This window comes from Myodes glareolus, chromosome 5 (genome assembly GCF_982192425.1).
Source record: "Myodes glareolus chromosome 5, mMyoGla1.1, whole genome shotgun sequence".
Classification (NCBI taxonomy): domain Eukaryota; kingdom Metazoa; phylum Chordata; class Mammalia; order Rodentia; family Cricetidae; genus Myodes; species Myodes glareolus.
The window spans coordinates 34,965,211-34,982,966 of NC_142030.1; the positions used below are offsets into that span (position 1 = coordinate 34,965,211).

General features: G+C 37.8%; 1 protein-coding gene across 3 annotated transcripts in view; it reads left to right on the forward strand.

Moving 5' to 3' along the window:
• Positions 1-17,756, forward strand: part of Ptpn20 (protein tyrosine phosphatase non-receptor type 20) — a 106,484-nt gene that overhangs the window by 64,120 nt on the left and 24,608 nt on the right. For 2 of the 3 annotated variants that reach the window (XM_048421429.3, XM_048421431.3), the window contains one exon: positions 12,964-13,112. In XM_048421429.3, the coding sequence (XP_048277386.1) occupies positions 12,964-13,112 (149 nt within the window). The remainder of the gene's footprint in view (positions 1-12,963; positions 13,113-17,756) is intronic. The other variant, XM_087906259.1, reaches the window with a different exon arrangement.

Below are 17,756 nucleotides of genomic sequence, written 5' to 3' on the forward strand. Positions count from 1 at the left end.
CTAATGGAGTGAGGGTAGAGAACCCTTACCCACTTTTAGTGGGAGTGTAAGGTAGAGTAGCCACTATAGAGATTAGTGTGGAGGCTTCTAAAAAAGTGCTCTCATATGATCCCGTTTTCACTCAAAGAAGTGTACATTCTACTACAAAGGTGCGTACACATCCTGCTCATTCCTTATCTTTTCACAGGAGTAAGGAAATGGAATCTGTCATCAAATGAATGTAGATGTTCATCAACAGATGGATAATGAAAATATGGCATATATGTACAGCGAAAAGAAAGATAAAATTAGGAAACTTGCTAAGAAGATGGGTGGAATTTGAGGTATTTTAGGTGAGATAGTCTAAGTTCAGAAAGACAAACTCTGTTTGTTTGTAACCTCAAACTACAAAACAATACGTATCCAGGTAGGAATAAATATGGGTAAAGGCCAGGAAACTAGAAGGAGAACTGTTTCAGGGGAGATAAGGCTTTAGTGGAACAGTAAAGCATGGAAGGGAGAGAATAAACTAAACTATGTGCGAAGCTACCCAAAGGAAACCTATTTGTAAACCAATCTAAAAAATTAGCCTTTTGTGAATATCTTTTGAATTTTTAAAATAATTTCTGTAATATTTTTCTTTTGTCTGTTATCAAGGTTGAACACTTAGGATGATTTTTTTTTTTTGAGATAGGATTTCTCTGTGTAGCTTGTCCTGGAACTAGCTCTTGTAGGCCAGGCTGGCCCTGAACTCACAGAGATCCACCTGCCTCTGTCTCCCGAGTGCTGGCATTAAAGGTGTGCACCACCACTGCCCAACTTAGGGTGATTTTTAAAATGTTGAACTTGATTGCGTTGCTGAATGAGACTAACTTGGTCATGCTGGATTTTGTCTGTGACTTTATTTGTTAAGAATTTATCTTTTACTATCATGGTAGATGGCGTAGTGGCCATTATATTGATGGATTCTTGTGTGCCATTTGAGCTTCCTGAGAAGCTGGGTCTGGAAGATAGGTTGCTCCCAGTCTACATTTCAGACTCAAGCATGTTTGTCTTACAGTGTCCTCTGAGAACTGTTGTCTGTGGATGAGCTGCATGCCCCCTTCACTTCTGTTTTCTTGAAGAGTCTATATAAAATTGCCATCATTGCTTCCTTAAATGTTTGGTAGAATTTGTCAGTGTAGTTGCTTGGGTCAAGAATTCAGGTAAGGTTTAAAATGCATATGTATATTATTATTTTTCTATAGTTTCAGTGACAAGTATTCTCATAGTAGCTGGCTTATTCAACAGAAATTAATTTTTTCACAGTTCAGGGAACTGAAGTCTCCCAATCAAGGTGTCAGCATGATTGATTTACCCTGAGACTTCTCCTGGTGCTTGTAGATGACTCTTCAAATGCCTTCTCTTTAGCTGTCTACATCCTCATCTCTTCTTCCAAGGGGACTAGTCATGTTGGACTGCAGAGCACCCTGATAGCCTTACTTTAGTTTATTTGCCTACTTAGAGACAAAGTAGTTTTGTAGTTTTGAAAGTTAAGGCATCAACGTGTCATTTTTAGGAAAGTTTTTCTACTTCTGTGAAAGAAGTATACAATTTGTATAGAATGAGAATTTGTTTAAGTTTCATGAAGTCAAGGTGGTATACATGTGCAAGTCCAATCCTGAGAGGAGGTAAAGACAGGAGCAGCAGGAACTCAAGGTCGTCCTTAGTTCCGTTCTGGGTTAAGGCCAGCTTGAGCTGCAGGACACTGCACCTCAAAACAAATAAACGTGAAAAATTACATCAGTCTGTAAATTGCTCAGTGTCCTCACCATGCTAAGTTTTCATCATATAAAATATCTTAATAGAATTTTCTTTTTGAATTGTTATTAATATATAGAACTGCAACTGATTTTGTGTGTCTAATTTCTGTGTTGCTACTTCACTGGATTTATTAGTTCTGTCAGGTTTTTGGAGATGTGCATGTGTGTTTCTGTTGTCTTTAATTTTTTATGACATATGATCATTCTGTACATTAACAATGATAATTTTGCTTTTGGGTTTCCAGTTTAGCTATCTCTATTCTCTTATTAGAGTTTCTATTATTATTGCCAGGACACCTAGTACTATGATGAACACATGTGGCAAAAGTATCACCTTTGCTATTTTTTATCATTTCAGAGGAAAAGCTTGTGGTTTTTCACTATTTCTTGTGGTTTTTCTGTGGGAGTTTCATATAGAACTTTAATAAAATTATATTTTAGAGATTTTCTATATTATTTTATTATTTGATGTTGAAAGATGTTTAGTGTTTTTAATGCATAACTTGTACTTTGATCATGCATTTTTCTCTCCTTCATCCTATTATTGTTATATTACTTGAAACATTTCTAACGTAAACAATACTTAAATTCCAGTAATAAATACAACTTAATTATGACCTTTGAAATATGCTGTTGAGTAACTACTCTATTACATTTTGTTGAGGATCTTCACATAAATGTCCACAGTGGTATGTGTCAGTATTTTCTGATGGCATCTTTATCTGACATTAGATTGTCAGGATAAGTGTTCACAGCGAAATGTGTCAGCATATGGCATCTTTATCTGATTCTTGGTTGTCAGGATAACTGATCTTATAAAAATAGTTTCTGAATATTCAACCCTGCTGGAGATTTTGAAATATTTTGAGGAAATGTGTTATTTCTTTTTAACTGTATGTTAAATTTTATTTGTAGAGTCACCATGTCTAAGGCTTTACTTTGAAATACTTACATACTAATTCAGTCCTATTATCAGCTATGCATCTTTTCAGATATTCTTCATCTTTGTGATTTTTCCTTGGTAGGCATTGTGTTTCTAGTCATTTGTCTGTAGTAGGAAGAGCGGGCTGTCTCCCGCCGCCTGGCTAGCTTAACCCCCGAAATAACAACACAGAAATTGTATTAATTAAATTACTGCCTGGCTCATTAGCTCTAGCCTCTTATTGGCTAACTCTCACATCTTGATTAGCCCATCTCCATTAATGTGTATTGCCACATGACTGTGGCTTACCAGCATGAGTCTAACCAGTGTCCATCTTGGGCAGGAGAAGCATGGCGTGTGCCACACTTCCCTTCTTCCCAACATTCTGTTCTGTCTACTCTGCCCACCTAAGGGTTGCCCTATCAAAAGGCCAAGGAAGTTTCTTTATTCAACCAATGAAAACAACACAAATATAGAAGGACCTCCTACACATTTCCCCTTTTTCTGTTTAAACAAAAAAGAAAGGCTTTCACTTTAACATAGTAAAATTACATATAACAAAACAGTTATCAAGCAAGAATTACAGTTACAATATTTATACCTATTTTATCTTTTATCATAACAAAGGAAAACTATAACTATCACTAACCATTCTTCAACGCCATCAAAGACTCCAGAAGGATATAATATTAACTAAGTAAACAGGAAGTACATTGTAAGCAACTTCCAAAACTCTAGAATTGACAGAGACATCTCACTGCCTGGACAGTCACCCAGAGTTCCACTGTACCGTTTGGGCTTCCATCTTCAGCCTACAGGCCCATAGTATCCAGCAGACATTTCCACGAAGCAAGAAATTTTCAGGACAGTTCAGTCACTTTCTTCTGTATCCTGCAGAGTGTCTCGCAGACTCTTTCATGAATCAGGAACCCTGAAGGATCATCTCACCTTTAGGCAAGTTTAGCAGTCCTCTCTCTGTGGGTGCTTCATGTCCAGTTTATGCAACAGTCCAGGCAAGAGCAGTTTCTTGCCCAAATGGCTAGCAAACTCCATAAGGAGCCTCTTCAATGCCCATCTTCCTCTTGAAGTAGCTGGTGCTGCCACTAGCAGATGTGTCTCATTATCATGAAAACTCCTAAGTTATTAAAACATTTTAAATGCCATATTCTATAGTCTTTGAAAGATATGAAGAATGCCTATCTAACTGAAATATACCTCTATATATCTAGAAAATCTAATTAACATGACTACAAGCTTGACTATCATTGATGATTATCCATTAACAACCTATATTTCCTAATTATACATTACATTTTTAAATGAACTACATGATCACAATACCTTAATCAAGAGCAGAAATATACATATAACAAGATTGACCTTAAATTTATATCAATAAGGCAAAATCCATACCAATGCAAATTATTCATATCTGTAGCATATCCCCCTTTAAATGTAAAAGAACATTTATAAACAATATTTGAGAATATGGACATAGTTATTTCTCTCCAAACTGCTTCATGCTAAATGGGGGGTGCTGTTAAGCAGGTCTTTCATGGTGTATCCTGTGTGCCAGGTTCATCTCAGTTGGTAGTTGAGTGAAGTAATTTTTTTGAGGGTGTTTACAGCAACCTTTTAGGAGGGCATGGTCTATCATACCATATTGGTCTAGAAGCAACCCACAGGGTCTCATCCTCTGTGAATGCAAAAGAAGAATCTCTTTTCCAAAGCATCATATCCTTAGACTCAACTTCTGAAGTCAAGATACCTTTATAATATACATGGTAGATTAGCTTGGCAATGAAATATCTCTGTGCATTTAGCTCCATCACAGTCAAAAAATTCAAAGAATACATAATAATACATAGAATCCAGACTCTCTGAATTTTCCAGTTTAACATGGCTTATGCTTTTTTACTCTATTACTTTACTCTGTCTCTTTGAAGACTTTACCCTTTTTTTAAAGCATTAACTTTATTTTATGAGTCTCTATACTCTATCTTTTCTCTTCCTAGCCTATGTACATTTATTTAACAGTGTGACCCATTTAGAGGTCTTTTATGTCTGAATCTGTCCTATTGTGAATCTGTAATTCTTTACTATCCAGGAGCACTTCTTTAAATGCTAAGTGCTTCTTTAAAACCTTAGCTTGTGCCATGTAGGGGTAATATAATACTGCCTGTTTCCTGCCCAGTCTAAACCTTAACTGCGCTGTTATTATGATAATTATGATAATATATAATTATGATAATTACTGCCTGAGATCAGCACAGTTCAGCATGGCAGAGCCATGTAGTGCTTCAGAGTCATTTGGTGTCCCTGAGCAGCACAGTTCCACAGCGAGTCCACATTGCCATCAAGCAAGCCATAGCACTTTACTCACAAACCCCATTCAAAAGCTTTGTCTCCCACAGGAGCCAGACAGAGACTGCAATGGTGGTACAGCCCAGAAACTGGTATTTCAAAACCGCCACTTTCTAGTAGACCTGATCCCACTGCCTACCCAGGCAGGAAGAGCTGAGCCACGGGCATGATCTCAGATATTTTTCTCCCTACCCTTAGTGGGCACGCAATCAGTCGGGCCCACAAATGCTCCATAGCCAGAGTTTGCACCAGTGGCAGGGCTCAGGAAGCCTCATTTTAAAATGGTGCAGCTTTTCCCCTGCTGCTACTGCTGAGTCGGAAAAATTTCTCTGCAGCTTCCTGTAAGCAAACAGCAAAAAACTGTGTTAAACTTTGTTTTTTTGTGTTTAAAATTAAGCTCTCTCAGGTTTTTAAGTGGATTTAGTCTATCACGTTGAAACACCAATCTGTAGTAGGAGGAGAAGGCTGTGCCCCGCCACCCCCTAGCTTAACCCCCGAAATAACCACAAAGAAATTGTATTAATTAAATTACTGCCTGGCTCATTAGCTCTAGCCTCTTATTGGCTAACTCTCACATCTTGATTAGCCCATCTCCATTAATGTTTATCGCCACATGACTGTGGCTTACTAGCATGAGTCTTACCAGCATCTGTCTTGGGCAGGAGAAACATGACATCTGCCACACTTCCTTTTTCCCCAGCATTCTGTTCTGTCTACTCTGCCCACCTAAGGGCTGCCCTCTCAAAAGTCCAAGGAAGTTTCTTTATTCAACCAATGAAATCAACACAAATATAGAAGGGCCTCCTACACCATTTGTCCATTTCTTTTAGGTTACCTAACTTTTTTGTGTATATGTTTGAATATAAGATTTTTAATTTCCTAGTAATTGGTATTAATATTCTAACTTTTACTCTTGATTTTAGTCACCTGAATATTTTTCTTTGTCTGTGTTAGTCAGATTTCCATTACTTTAGCAAAAAGGTAATTCGATTATAAAGAGAAAAGATTTATACCAGCTCACAGTTTTTAGGTTCTTAGACTGGTTGACTGTTAGTTTTAAGATGCATATTATAGAATTTTTATGTATATGGTAGAGCAAAGTTGTTAGTCATTGAACATTAGAGACAAGAGAAAGAGAGTATTTCCCCAATGATGTGAAGATCACCCCATTAGACCCTGCCTATGGAAGTTTCTACCACTGCCAATAGAGTCATGCTGGAGACCGGAGTTTCCTACAGGGCTCTTTGGCTACACTTCAGAGCCATGTTATAACATCATTTAAAGAAAAGCTTCCCAAACTTGGTGTTGTATTTTAACACACTTACTTTGTTTTTATTGGTTTTATATCTGAAACTTTGTATTTCTATTATCTCTGCTTGAGTATTTATTATACCTGTCCTTTTTATTTAGTTCTTTCTTTTTTCTTTTTTTTTCATCTTTTTTAATTGTTTTTATTGGGCTATATATTTTTCTCCACTCACCTTCCTTTTTTCCCCTCCCCTTCTACCCTCTCCCATGGTCCCCATGCTCTCACTTTACTCAGGAGATCTTGTCTTTTTCTACTTCCCATGTAGATTAGATCCATGTTTGTCTCTCTTAGGGTCGTCATTGTCCTCTCCAGCATAAGTTGTCATCAGTATTTTTGATCTTAGCCATTTTGACTGGTGTAAGATGGTATCTCAGAGTCATTTCCCTGATGGCTAAGGATGTTGAACATTTTCTTAAGTATCTTTCGGCATTTTAAGGTTCTTCTGTTAAGAATTCTGTTTAGGTCTGTACCCCATTTTTCATTGAGTTATTTGGTATTTTGATATCTAGTTTCTTGAGTTCTTTATATATTTTGAGTATCAGTCATCTCTCAGATGTGGGATTAGTGAAGATATTTTCCCATTCATAGACTGCCTTTTTGTCTTATTGACTGTGTTCTTTGCTTTACAGAAGCTTTTCAGTTTCAGGAGGTGCCATTTATTTACTGTTGCTCTCAGTGTCTGTGCTACTGGTATTATACTTAGGAAATGGTCTCCTGTGCCCATGCGTTCAAGGCTACTTCCCATTTTCTTTACTGTAATGTTCAGTTTGGTTGGATTTATATTGAGGTCTTCAATCTATTTGGACTTGAGTTTTGTGCATAGGGATAGATGTAGATCTATTTTCATTCTTCCACATGTTAACATTTAGTTATGCCAACATCATTTGTTGAAGATGTTTTCTTTTTCTCATTGTATAATTTTAGCTTCTTTATCAAAAATTAGGTGTTCATAGGTGTGTAGATTAATACCTGAGTCTTTGATTCAATTCCATTGGTTAACTGCTCTGTTTTTATGCCAATATCAGGCTGTTTTTATTATTGTAGCTCTATAATAGAGCTTGATGTCTGGGATGGTAATACCTCTGGAAGTTCCTTTATTGTACAAGACTTTTTTGGCTATCCTGGATTTTTATGCGTTTCCATATGAAGTTGAGTATTATTCTTTTGAAGTCTGTGAAGAATTGTGTTGGGATTTTGATGGGGATTGCATTGAGTCTGTAGATTGCTTTTGGTCGAGTTGTCGTTTTTATTATTATTATTATCCTATTATCCAAGAGCATGGGAGATCTTTCCATTTTCTTATACCTTCTTCAATTTCTTTCTTAAATTTTTTTTAAAACAAAGACTTAAAGGTTGAACAGGTCTTTCACTTCTTTGGTGAGTAGTACCTGCTGTCGGAGGTTCTTCTGTTCACGTCTTGCTTTCATTGGTTAATGAATAAAGAAACTGCTTTGGGCCTAATAAGGCAGAACTTAGGTAGATGGAGAAGACAGAACTGAATGCTGGGAAGAAGGGCAGAGTGAGAGAAGTCATCAATATCCTGCCTGAGACGGACGCTGGTTAGACTCTTGCCGGTAATATACAGTCACGTGGCAATACACAGATTAATTGAAATGGGCTAAATTAAGATGTAAGAATTAGCCAGTAAGAAGTTAGAGCTAATGGGCCAGACAGTGCTTAAATGAATACAGTTTCTGTGTGATTATTTCGGGTGTAGAATAGCCGCGCAGCCAGAATGACAAGCAGCCTACTTCTCCTGTTACAGAGTGGTGCCCACTGATCAACTAAATTCACATAAAATCTGAGAGAGCTTCAAATAGAATACAGAGTTTAACATAACTTCTTGTTGTTTGGTGGTGGCTTGCCACTGCTGCTTTAAGAAAGATTTTCCTGATTCATCTATAGCAGAAAAAAAAAAGCCGCACGGTTTTAAAATGCCAGCTTTCTGGGCTATGCTGCCTGTGTGACCTCTGTCTCTTGCGGGAGACAGAGCATTTGGATGGGGTTTGTGAGTAAAGTGCTACAGCTTACTTGATGGAAACGTGGACCAGCTTTGTGACTGGAAGTGGGGAAGTGTACTTGGCTCTCAGAGGCACAAGTGGCTTAGCCATGCTGTGTTGCGACGGCCTCAACCAGCAAGGAAGATGCAACACTTGCCTCTTCTTTCAGCAGTTTACTTAGGAACCTTGAACAATCTTCTGACCCCAGAGAAAGTCAGCCCACAGCTTAAATAGCTTCTGGGTAGCCAATCCCAGCAAGCCATGTGGGAAATGCAGATAGGTCCAGGTACGCAGAAGCAAGCCTGATCACAAGTCTTGGCCATAAATGGAGTTGTTTACGATTAGAGAGCACTCACCGATCAGGGGGATGGAAGGCGGAAGCCGGCGCCATCTTTAAGGCGTGGCACTACGCAGCTCTCTACAATGCTGGACTGGGCAGAGCAAGCCCATAGTACCTATATTTGACCTAGGATTGTCGCAGAACTTAGGTATGTGGAGAAGACAGAACTGAATGCTATCTAGTAGGGGTGAGGCTTCCAGGTGAGGACCAACATGATTTCTCCATGTCCTATGTCCAGACTGTGTGGTATCTTCAGCAATAGGGTCTTAACTGTCGTGTTCTAAAAGGTCACCAAGAACATTGGCAGTAGACTGTAATAGAAGGTAATGTTTGAGGACTATGTAACCTCACTGACCAACACATCCAAAAGAGGTAACCCATTCCTGGCACTAGGCTTTTTGTTTGTTCCCCCCACCCCTTTGCTTTTATTTTCTGTCTGTCTGTCTGTCTGTCTATCTATCTATCTATCTATCTATCTATCTATCTATCTATCTATCTATCTATCTTTTATATCTGTTACCTGTCATATATCTGTCTATCTATCATCTGTCCATTTATCATCTCTCTTTACATATAAAGTAGCAGATTTTATTATGGCACTTATATACCTACTAAGTTTTATTGCCCTTCCCCTGCCCTCTTCAGCATCTCCTCACCCTGTTACCTGTAAAAAATTCCCTCCATCCTAAGTAATCCTCCTTTTAGTATCATATCACATGTGTTCTATTACTTTCCCTATTGCTCCCACTTAAAGCTTCTTTTTTTCCTGTCAGGTCCCCGTTCTGTTCCTTGGCATCTATGCTTCCTACTTCAATGCATTATATATAAATTAAAGCTGGATGTGGTAGCACTCGCCTTTAATCCCAGCAAATGGGAGGCAGAGGCAGACAGATCTCTGTGAGTATGAGACCAGCCTGGTCCATATAGGAAGTTCTGGGCCAGCCAGAGCTACATAGCAAGATGCTGCTCCCCCAAAAAGAAATTAAAAGTTGAAATCCATATATGAGAGAATGTGTCATTTGTCTTTCTAAACCTGGGTTTCCTTGTGTAATATAACATTTTCCAGTTCCATATATTTTTCCTTAAATTGAATAATTTTATTTCAATTTATATATGAATAATTTTCCTTTGTGTGTTTATGTCACATTTACAATATTTGTTCATCTGTTGGTGGACATCTATGCTTACTCTGCTTCCTTAATATTGAGAAGACAGCATTCATAAACATGGATAAGTATCTCTTGTGTAGAGTCCTTTGTGTATACACTTATAAGTGGCCTAGCTAGGTCGTATGATAGTAATATTTTTAGGTTTTTGACAAACTGCAGATTTCTGACTAGCTACACCAGCTTACACTCCTGCCAATGATAACTAAGGTTCCTCTTTCCCCATATTCTTGCCAGTGTTTTTTGTTTGTTTGTTTTGTTTTCATTTTGATAATAGTCATTCTTGTTGGGGGAAGGTGGATTCTCAAAGTGGATTTGTGTTTCCTTGATGTCTAGGGATGTTGAACACTTCAAAAATGCTTAGAACATTTCTGTGTTTTCTTTTGAGAAGCATCTGGCCAGTTCACTTGGCAGTTTTGTTCGAGGGAGTTCATTTTTTGTTGTTCTTTACATAGTCTAGATATCAACACCTTGTCTGGCAAGGTGTAGCTGGCAAAGGGTTTTCGTCTGTTTTCTAGGTTGTCTCCTCACTTCGGACCCTTTTTATATGCAGAAGCCTTTTAATTCTATTTAAACCCATTTGTGAATTCTTGAGTCTGTTTTCTATACTATTGGCGTTATGTTCTCAATGTTCTGTCTATCTCTCTATCCCATGTTTCATCTAGTGGCTTCAGCTCTTCAGGTTTTAAATTTAGGTTTTTAATCTAGTTTCACCTTCCTTTTCTGCATGAGAAATAACAGATGTCATTTAGCAGCTTTGCACAGCATTTAGTGGTCTTATCCAAAAAATTGTTGTCTGTATGAATTTCTTGAAAGACCTCTCTAAGCTTTCTTGAAGTAAATAGTTTTGTAATTTAAGGTCATACATTTAAGCATTTAATCCATTTGGAGTTGATTTTTGCAGACAGTGGAAGATGGGTCCAGCTTCATTCTTCTGTGTATGGATTTAGTTTTCTCAACATTATGCATTAGAGAAACTATTACTTTCCAGTGTGTACTTCAGAAACTTTGTTGAGAATAATTTGTCTTTAGATGTTATGGATTAATTTCTGTGATCTGTTTCATTGCTGTGTGCCCTTTTTTGTGACAGTATCATGTTTTGTTTACTATATAGTCTTGTAATATGTAAAGGTCAGATATTCAAATTTTATGGCCTTGTTTTATTCAAGATTGATTACCCAATAACCATCTTTTTTGCTTCCATGTGAATTTTAGATTATTTTTCTATTTCTATATGAAGAATGCCATTAGCATTTTTCTAGATAGCACATTAGGTCTTTAAATTGCTTTGGTTAGCAATATTGGCTTATCCAGTTCAAGAATACAGGAGGTCTTTTCACTTTTCAATGTCCTGATAATTTTTTTCATTAATATTTTATAGTTTTTATTGTAGAGATCACTCAACTTCCTTGGTTAAATATGCCACTAGATTATTTTATTTTGGCTGCAATGAATAGGCTTATTTATTAATTTCTTGATCAACAATTTTTTATTTATAAAATTATATTTTTTGTCTGTTGATTTTGTATCCTGTAAATTTAGTAAATACATCAGTTCTAACAAATTTTGTTTTAGGAGAAAAATTCATGATTTTCCACATATAAAATCATGCCATCTATTACTTAGTAACTTCTGATTTTCTCCTTACTTGTTTTACAAAGTCTTTTTTATCTTTTCACTGGATCCTGTGTTGACTAATAGTATGAAAATGGACATTATCTCATTCATGACTTCTCAGTAAAATCTTTTATCTTTTCTTCATTTCAGGATGTTTGCTGCAGGTTATAATGTGTAACTTTATATTGTACTAAGGTACATTTCTTAGAATTTTAAACTGGGGTTTAAATGTTTTGTTTTACCATGATAGGATATTGCATTTTACTAAATGCTTTATCTTCATCTGTCAAGATGACCATGCGTCTTTGGATTTGATATGATATGATATGATATGATATGTCATTCAACTGGAATCTCCAAGACTTCAATATTTTTGCTTATCTTTGTTGTGGTTAGAAGGTAATCAAAATAGCCTCTGTTGTTGTGATAATTACATTTTCCCTCATGGATTGCTTATACTGCCTCTCACACTGTTGCTACAGGCAGTTATAAAGAACTGTAGAGTTTCTCAGGCTGTTCATCTAAATAATAACCTCCTTCTCTTGCCCCTCCAAAGGGATTCTGGTGATATTGTGTGTGGTTACAAGACAAGATGACCTACCCAAGGCTGTAGAGGTTCTTGGAAATGGTCATCTTCTTTTGTTTAATTGATTTTTATGTATTATTAAATACAAATTAAGTAGTAACTTAATTTTTGTTCTCTTTGGAAATTTTTGTTTTCATTGGAAAGAGATTTTGAGAACATCAATATTTTACCTTAAAATTGTGAAACTTAAAAAGTATATTTTATGACAAACTTCTAGACTTAACTGCAGTTTGACCCTCAAATGATGTTTGTACAATTTCAGATGTTTGGCATTATACTTGACAGTGTGACCTAAAGGTCATTATAAAATCATGGATTCCATATGTGCTATTTGATAAAGAACATACTCTTCTATTGTTGTTATGTGTGATGTATATCTGTTATTCTGGCTTGTGGGTTGAAATACTTAAACCTGTTCTGTCTTTTGATGTGTTTTGTGTTGTTTGTTCTATTTTAATAGATTGAGACATGTGTTAGACTCTCTATATCCTTTTCTTTAGACTCTAGGGACTTACAAATACTTCTAAATACTCCAAATACTAAATCCATAGAGGGTAAGGAGCTTTGTTTTTGTCTTAGTCTGAAGTTGTATACATATCCCTTCATGTAGTTGTCAATCTACATACCACATTCGTATTACAAGACAGAATATGCTTCAGTCTACTGTGTCTGTTATACCACTGAATGGGTTTTCTATCATTTCAAGGTAGGTAGCGTATTTTCTCTAAAACAGTGGTAGTCTATTTAAAAGTAAGAGGTACTTCTGGAAAGGTAAACTTCTGTTGAAGTTTAAAGCTTTGTATTTATAGAGTAAAAAAATCTGAGAAATAAAGAATAACTATGTGAAACTTAGAAATGTGGTCCTTTCTGTTCCTCAGACGTTGAAACGACTGTCTCTGAAAAGGAGCTGACTCAGTTGGCGCAGATCCGACCATTAATATTCAATTACTCTTCACAAACTGCCATGAGGGATTGTCTGAAAACGCTCCAGAAAAAAGAAGACTATGATATCATCCGTGAGTTTTTGGTAAATATGTTGGTCTAAAGAAAAGTTTATAATTTTCTTTTCTATACCACAACTAAAAGTTCTTTTTGCTTTTTTTCTTCCTTTTTGCTAAGTACATTGCTTGTATTTTTAAATATCATATTTTAAAAATAATAGATGTACATGGTAAAAATAATCAACTTAGCATAAAAAGGTATAAAATACGTAGATATGCTTCTTTCTCCTCCCCCCACTTCCCCCTAAGGCCCCTTTGACTATAGGCTTGTCCTGTAAGCGTGAAGTGTTGGGATGTTCTGTATTCACATGTCTACCTCTTTAAAGAGTCTTTCCTATGACAGACAGTTTTCATTCATATGACCAGTGTTTACAGCTGAACCTTTGAGTTAACCACATGCCAAGCATCTTCATTTCTTGTAATAAATGTTCCAGGACATTTAGTCTGTTCTATTCCCTACTTTTTAAATATCAATCATCCTTCATATGTATATTATACATTTGTCTTTTAAAGAACAAATTCCTAAAAAACAGTATTTTGGGCTATCACATTTTAAAATTTATCCATCATGACTTTGGTTGATGATTTGTCATTTCTATGTTTTTAGATTTAGAGTTATCTTTCCATATTTTAAAACATTGCGTATTTACATGTAGTTCTTTACCCAATTTTTTTTATTATTTCTCATATTAATTGCGCTTCATATAATGATGAAACTATTCCTTTTCTGTTTAAATGTGTAGTATACACATAGATATGAGCACATGTACTTGTTTACCATGAGGGAAAATCTGGTGACCAAAGAACTTCTGAGTTTTTATATTTTTAGTATTATCCATTTCATTCTAAGAACATAATAATTATTTTATATTTTCTTGGTAGTATTAAAATTGATTTTAGTATTTGAATCTTTCATCCAGTGTCCGGTTAGATTCTAACTTGACTTAAGGTGTTTGGAAGGAACCACTATTGTGTATCTGTCCATTTGTCTTAAGACTCTACTGAAAGTTCTGCTGATGTCATTTATCTTAGATTTTTCTTTTAAAATGACTTTATTGTTCATGTACTGATTCCAGATTTTTAGGATTTTACCATATATTAGGACTATCCTTAATTACTGTTGTGTGAGGTTTTTTTTCCTGATTGTTCTTAAAGATTTCTTTCTGGGTTAGTTTTGGAATGGTTTTCAGAAGGAATAAAACTGTCAATCTGGCCATAGTACCATAGTGCTTGACACCTAGGTAAACTCCATCTTATGACGACAGCAGTTGTTGGCACTCATTTAAGCACTGGTGGCTAAATAGTGGATACACAAAAATTAGCAAAGAAAATTTAAAATATACAGAGTCTCAGGCTTTATCCATATATATATTATAATAAAAAGGACCTGATACTTTCCAGTTTCTTTTGTATCATTGGTCCTCTGTATCTGTGGTTTCTACACTACTGGTCTCAATAAACTGTAAATCAAAAAAAATTGACAGCACATTGTATCTGTGTTGAACTGTGTTGAACTGCTTACCTGTTTTTATACCTTAAGCAATATAGTGTAACAACTGTGTATATACATTTATATTGTATTGAGTGTAAGTGACCTGAAGATCGTGTATCATGAAAGAATGTACACAGGGCATATGAAAAACACTGTTTCCTGTCCCGCGCTACTGTCTCGCCAGCAAGAACGACGCAGGGCACGTAGGATCCTTCTGCAGAACAGCCTTTTAATGCATCTTGAGAGCGAGAGCATAAGCCGACATAGCGGAGACCCAGAGCGAGGCGAACCCAGCCCTTATATAGGAAACAGTCCCCGCCTCGGACGTGTCACTCTCAGATTGGTCAGCTGCCCATCATCCCAGATGACGCCTCGGGAGAGGCAGGGACTACAGCGTTGGAAATTTGCCAACACATGCGCGTTATCCTGTTCACCACGCAGTGGAACCGGATGTCAACGCCATCTTGGAATGGCGAATGTGGTTGCGGTCCTCTACATCTCCCCTTTTTTTTTTACTTTTTTGCAGAAAGGCAATTCCCTCAGAAGGCAAAGATAGAGGTCGCACTTCCCAAAGTGGAAACATTATAATGGGCTTGCACGGAATCTGCCCCTAGGTTCATGACACCTGGAACTTATCCGGTCTGCCCTCTGCCATCTTTCTGGGAAAGGGAATATACGGCAGGAAACCCTTATGCAGGGCGACATATTTCTCAGAGAGGGCCATTCTCTGTGCGATGCTCTTTAGCTCGACAACCTTCAGGGCTAGCTAAGCCAAGCACTCCACCCTGTGCAATGGACAGAGGTGTCCTAGGGGTGCAGGAGCTGGTTGGCATAAACCTTACTGCTTCAGCATAGATAACCACACATCAGTAGAGGTTCCCTGTTCCAGGGCAGCCAGCGCTTGTGCAATAACCACACTTTGTCCCTACGACTTTGGGATTTGAGTCAGCAGACCATCCAGAGGAGAAACACTGATCCAAAGCATAGGGCTGTTCCAAACATTCCCACCCCCACCCAATAAGCTTATAAATAGAAGGTAGGGGAGCCCCAGAGTCTTATTGGTTGTAAAATAAAAAAACGAGGAAACACTGCCACTCTATGGCTGACTGGTGTCGGCTTCAGGAAGGCTGAGAGTATCCCCCATCGCTGCTCCTTCGTAACCTGCTCCTTCGTAACCGTTGTCATCCATCCGCAAAATGGTAGGAGGAACAGAAGCCAAATCTTCAGGCGAGTCCGCGTGTTGTGGGTCACCCCTCACCGTTCGGGTCAGTCTTTCTGGCACCCAGAATGGATTTTCCTGGTCCTGCGGGAACACACAAACAGCTCCCCTGGATCTCAATAGGATGGGATCCGGGCCTTTCCATTCATTAGAAAACACATCTTTCCATATAACCAAATCCTTGGGCCGCTGCGGATCCGAACTATGTCGTGTTGCAGCATTCTGGCCATTATCGTCCAGATTTAAAAAATTTATAGTGAACAGAGCCATGGCAATGGCTACTCTTGGTGTCGGGGGTAATTCCTTCAATATTCCCCCTTTTTGTTTAAGTAGATAAGATTTGAGTGTGCGATGTGCTCGCTCTACAATACCTTGCCCCTGGGGGTTATAAGGCAGGCCTGTAATGTGTGTGACTTGCATCTGTGCACAAAATTGTTTAAACTTTTGAGAAGTATAGGCAGGCCCATTATCCGTCTTTAAAGATGTGGGCTTGCCCCAAGCACTCTATGCCTCAAGACAATGTTGAATGACATAAGAGGTTTTTTCTCCTGTAAGTGGTGTGGCATGAATAACGCCAGAGCATGTGTCAATTGACACATGCACATACTGAAGTTTTCCAAAGGCAGTGATATGAGTCACATCCATCTGCCATATTTGCAAAGGCGCAATCCCTCTGGGGTTTACGCCAGTGTGTCTGACAGGAGAAACTGGCAACAATTGTGACATTGGGTTACAATATCACGAGCCTCCTTTCTGGTAAGAGAAAAACGTTTACGCAGGGTTTCAGCTGTAACATGAAAATTATCATGAAAGGTTTTAGCGGTCTGTAACGGGGAGGCAAGAGCTACCGCAGCAAGCTGCGTAGCACGATCAGCCAGATCATTACCTAAACTCATGGGGCCCGGGAGCCCCGAATGTGCTCTTATGTGTGTAATAAAAAATGGAGCTCTCCTATTTAGTAAACAGTCCTGTATCCTCTGGAAAAGAGCTGCCACTGTACTAGTAGGTTTTATAATTCCAGCGGTCTCTAATAATTTAACAGCATTAACCACATAGGCAGAATCAGAAACAATATTAAGAGGACAATGAAATTTTTGAAGAACCTCTAAAACCACCATACATTCCACCACCTGGGGTGAGGTGGCAGAAAAGTTCTTTGTATATATTTTAGAATCCACAACATAGGCTCCCACACCATTTTTGGAGCCATCTGTATACACCATCACCCCGTCTTTTAGCGGGGCAGAAGATGTAACTCGGGGAAACACAATGGGATGACATGCAGCAAACTGCAGCAGAGGGTGTTTGGGATAATGATTATCAATTTTTCCTGAAAAGGTGGTAACCAAAATTGCCCAATCGTCAGAGGTGGCGGCCAAAGTTTGAAAGGAGGTATAGGGAACTATCATAACCGCTGGATGCTTACCAAAATGACTAACAGACATTTTAAGACCTTTAAGGGCAATTTGAGCTATAGCAGCTGGATACCAATCAATACTTTTGTTAGGAGAAGCATGTGGATGGATCCACAGTAATGGTCCATCCTGCCATAACACAGCAGTGGGTAGCTTTCTGTTTTAAACACACATAGAACAAATGGTTGAGTTTCATCAATACGGCACAGCTGTGCCTCCTTAATGGATTCCTCCACTAGTAATAAGGCTGCTTCTGCTGCTGGCGTCAAGGCCCGAGGGGAGGTAATATGAGTATCCCCTTCCAAGATATCAAACAATGGCTTCAAATCAGCAGAGGGGATTTTTAAAAACGGTCGCAGCCAATTAATATCTCCTAACAACTTTTGGAAATCATTTAATGTTTGCAAATCGTCCCTATAAATTTTTATTTTTTGTGGTAGAATCTTTTCAGGAAGAATAACAGAACCTAAGAATTGGCCAGTGTCTGTAATCTGGACCTTCTCAGCAGCTATTTGAAGACCCCATAGCTGTAAACTCTTAATGA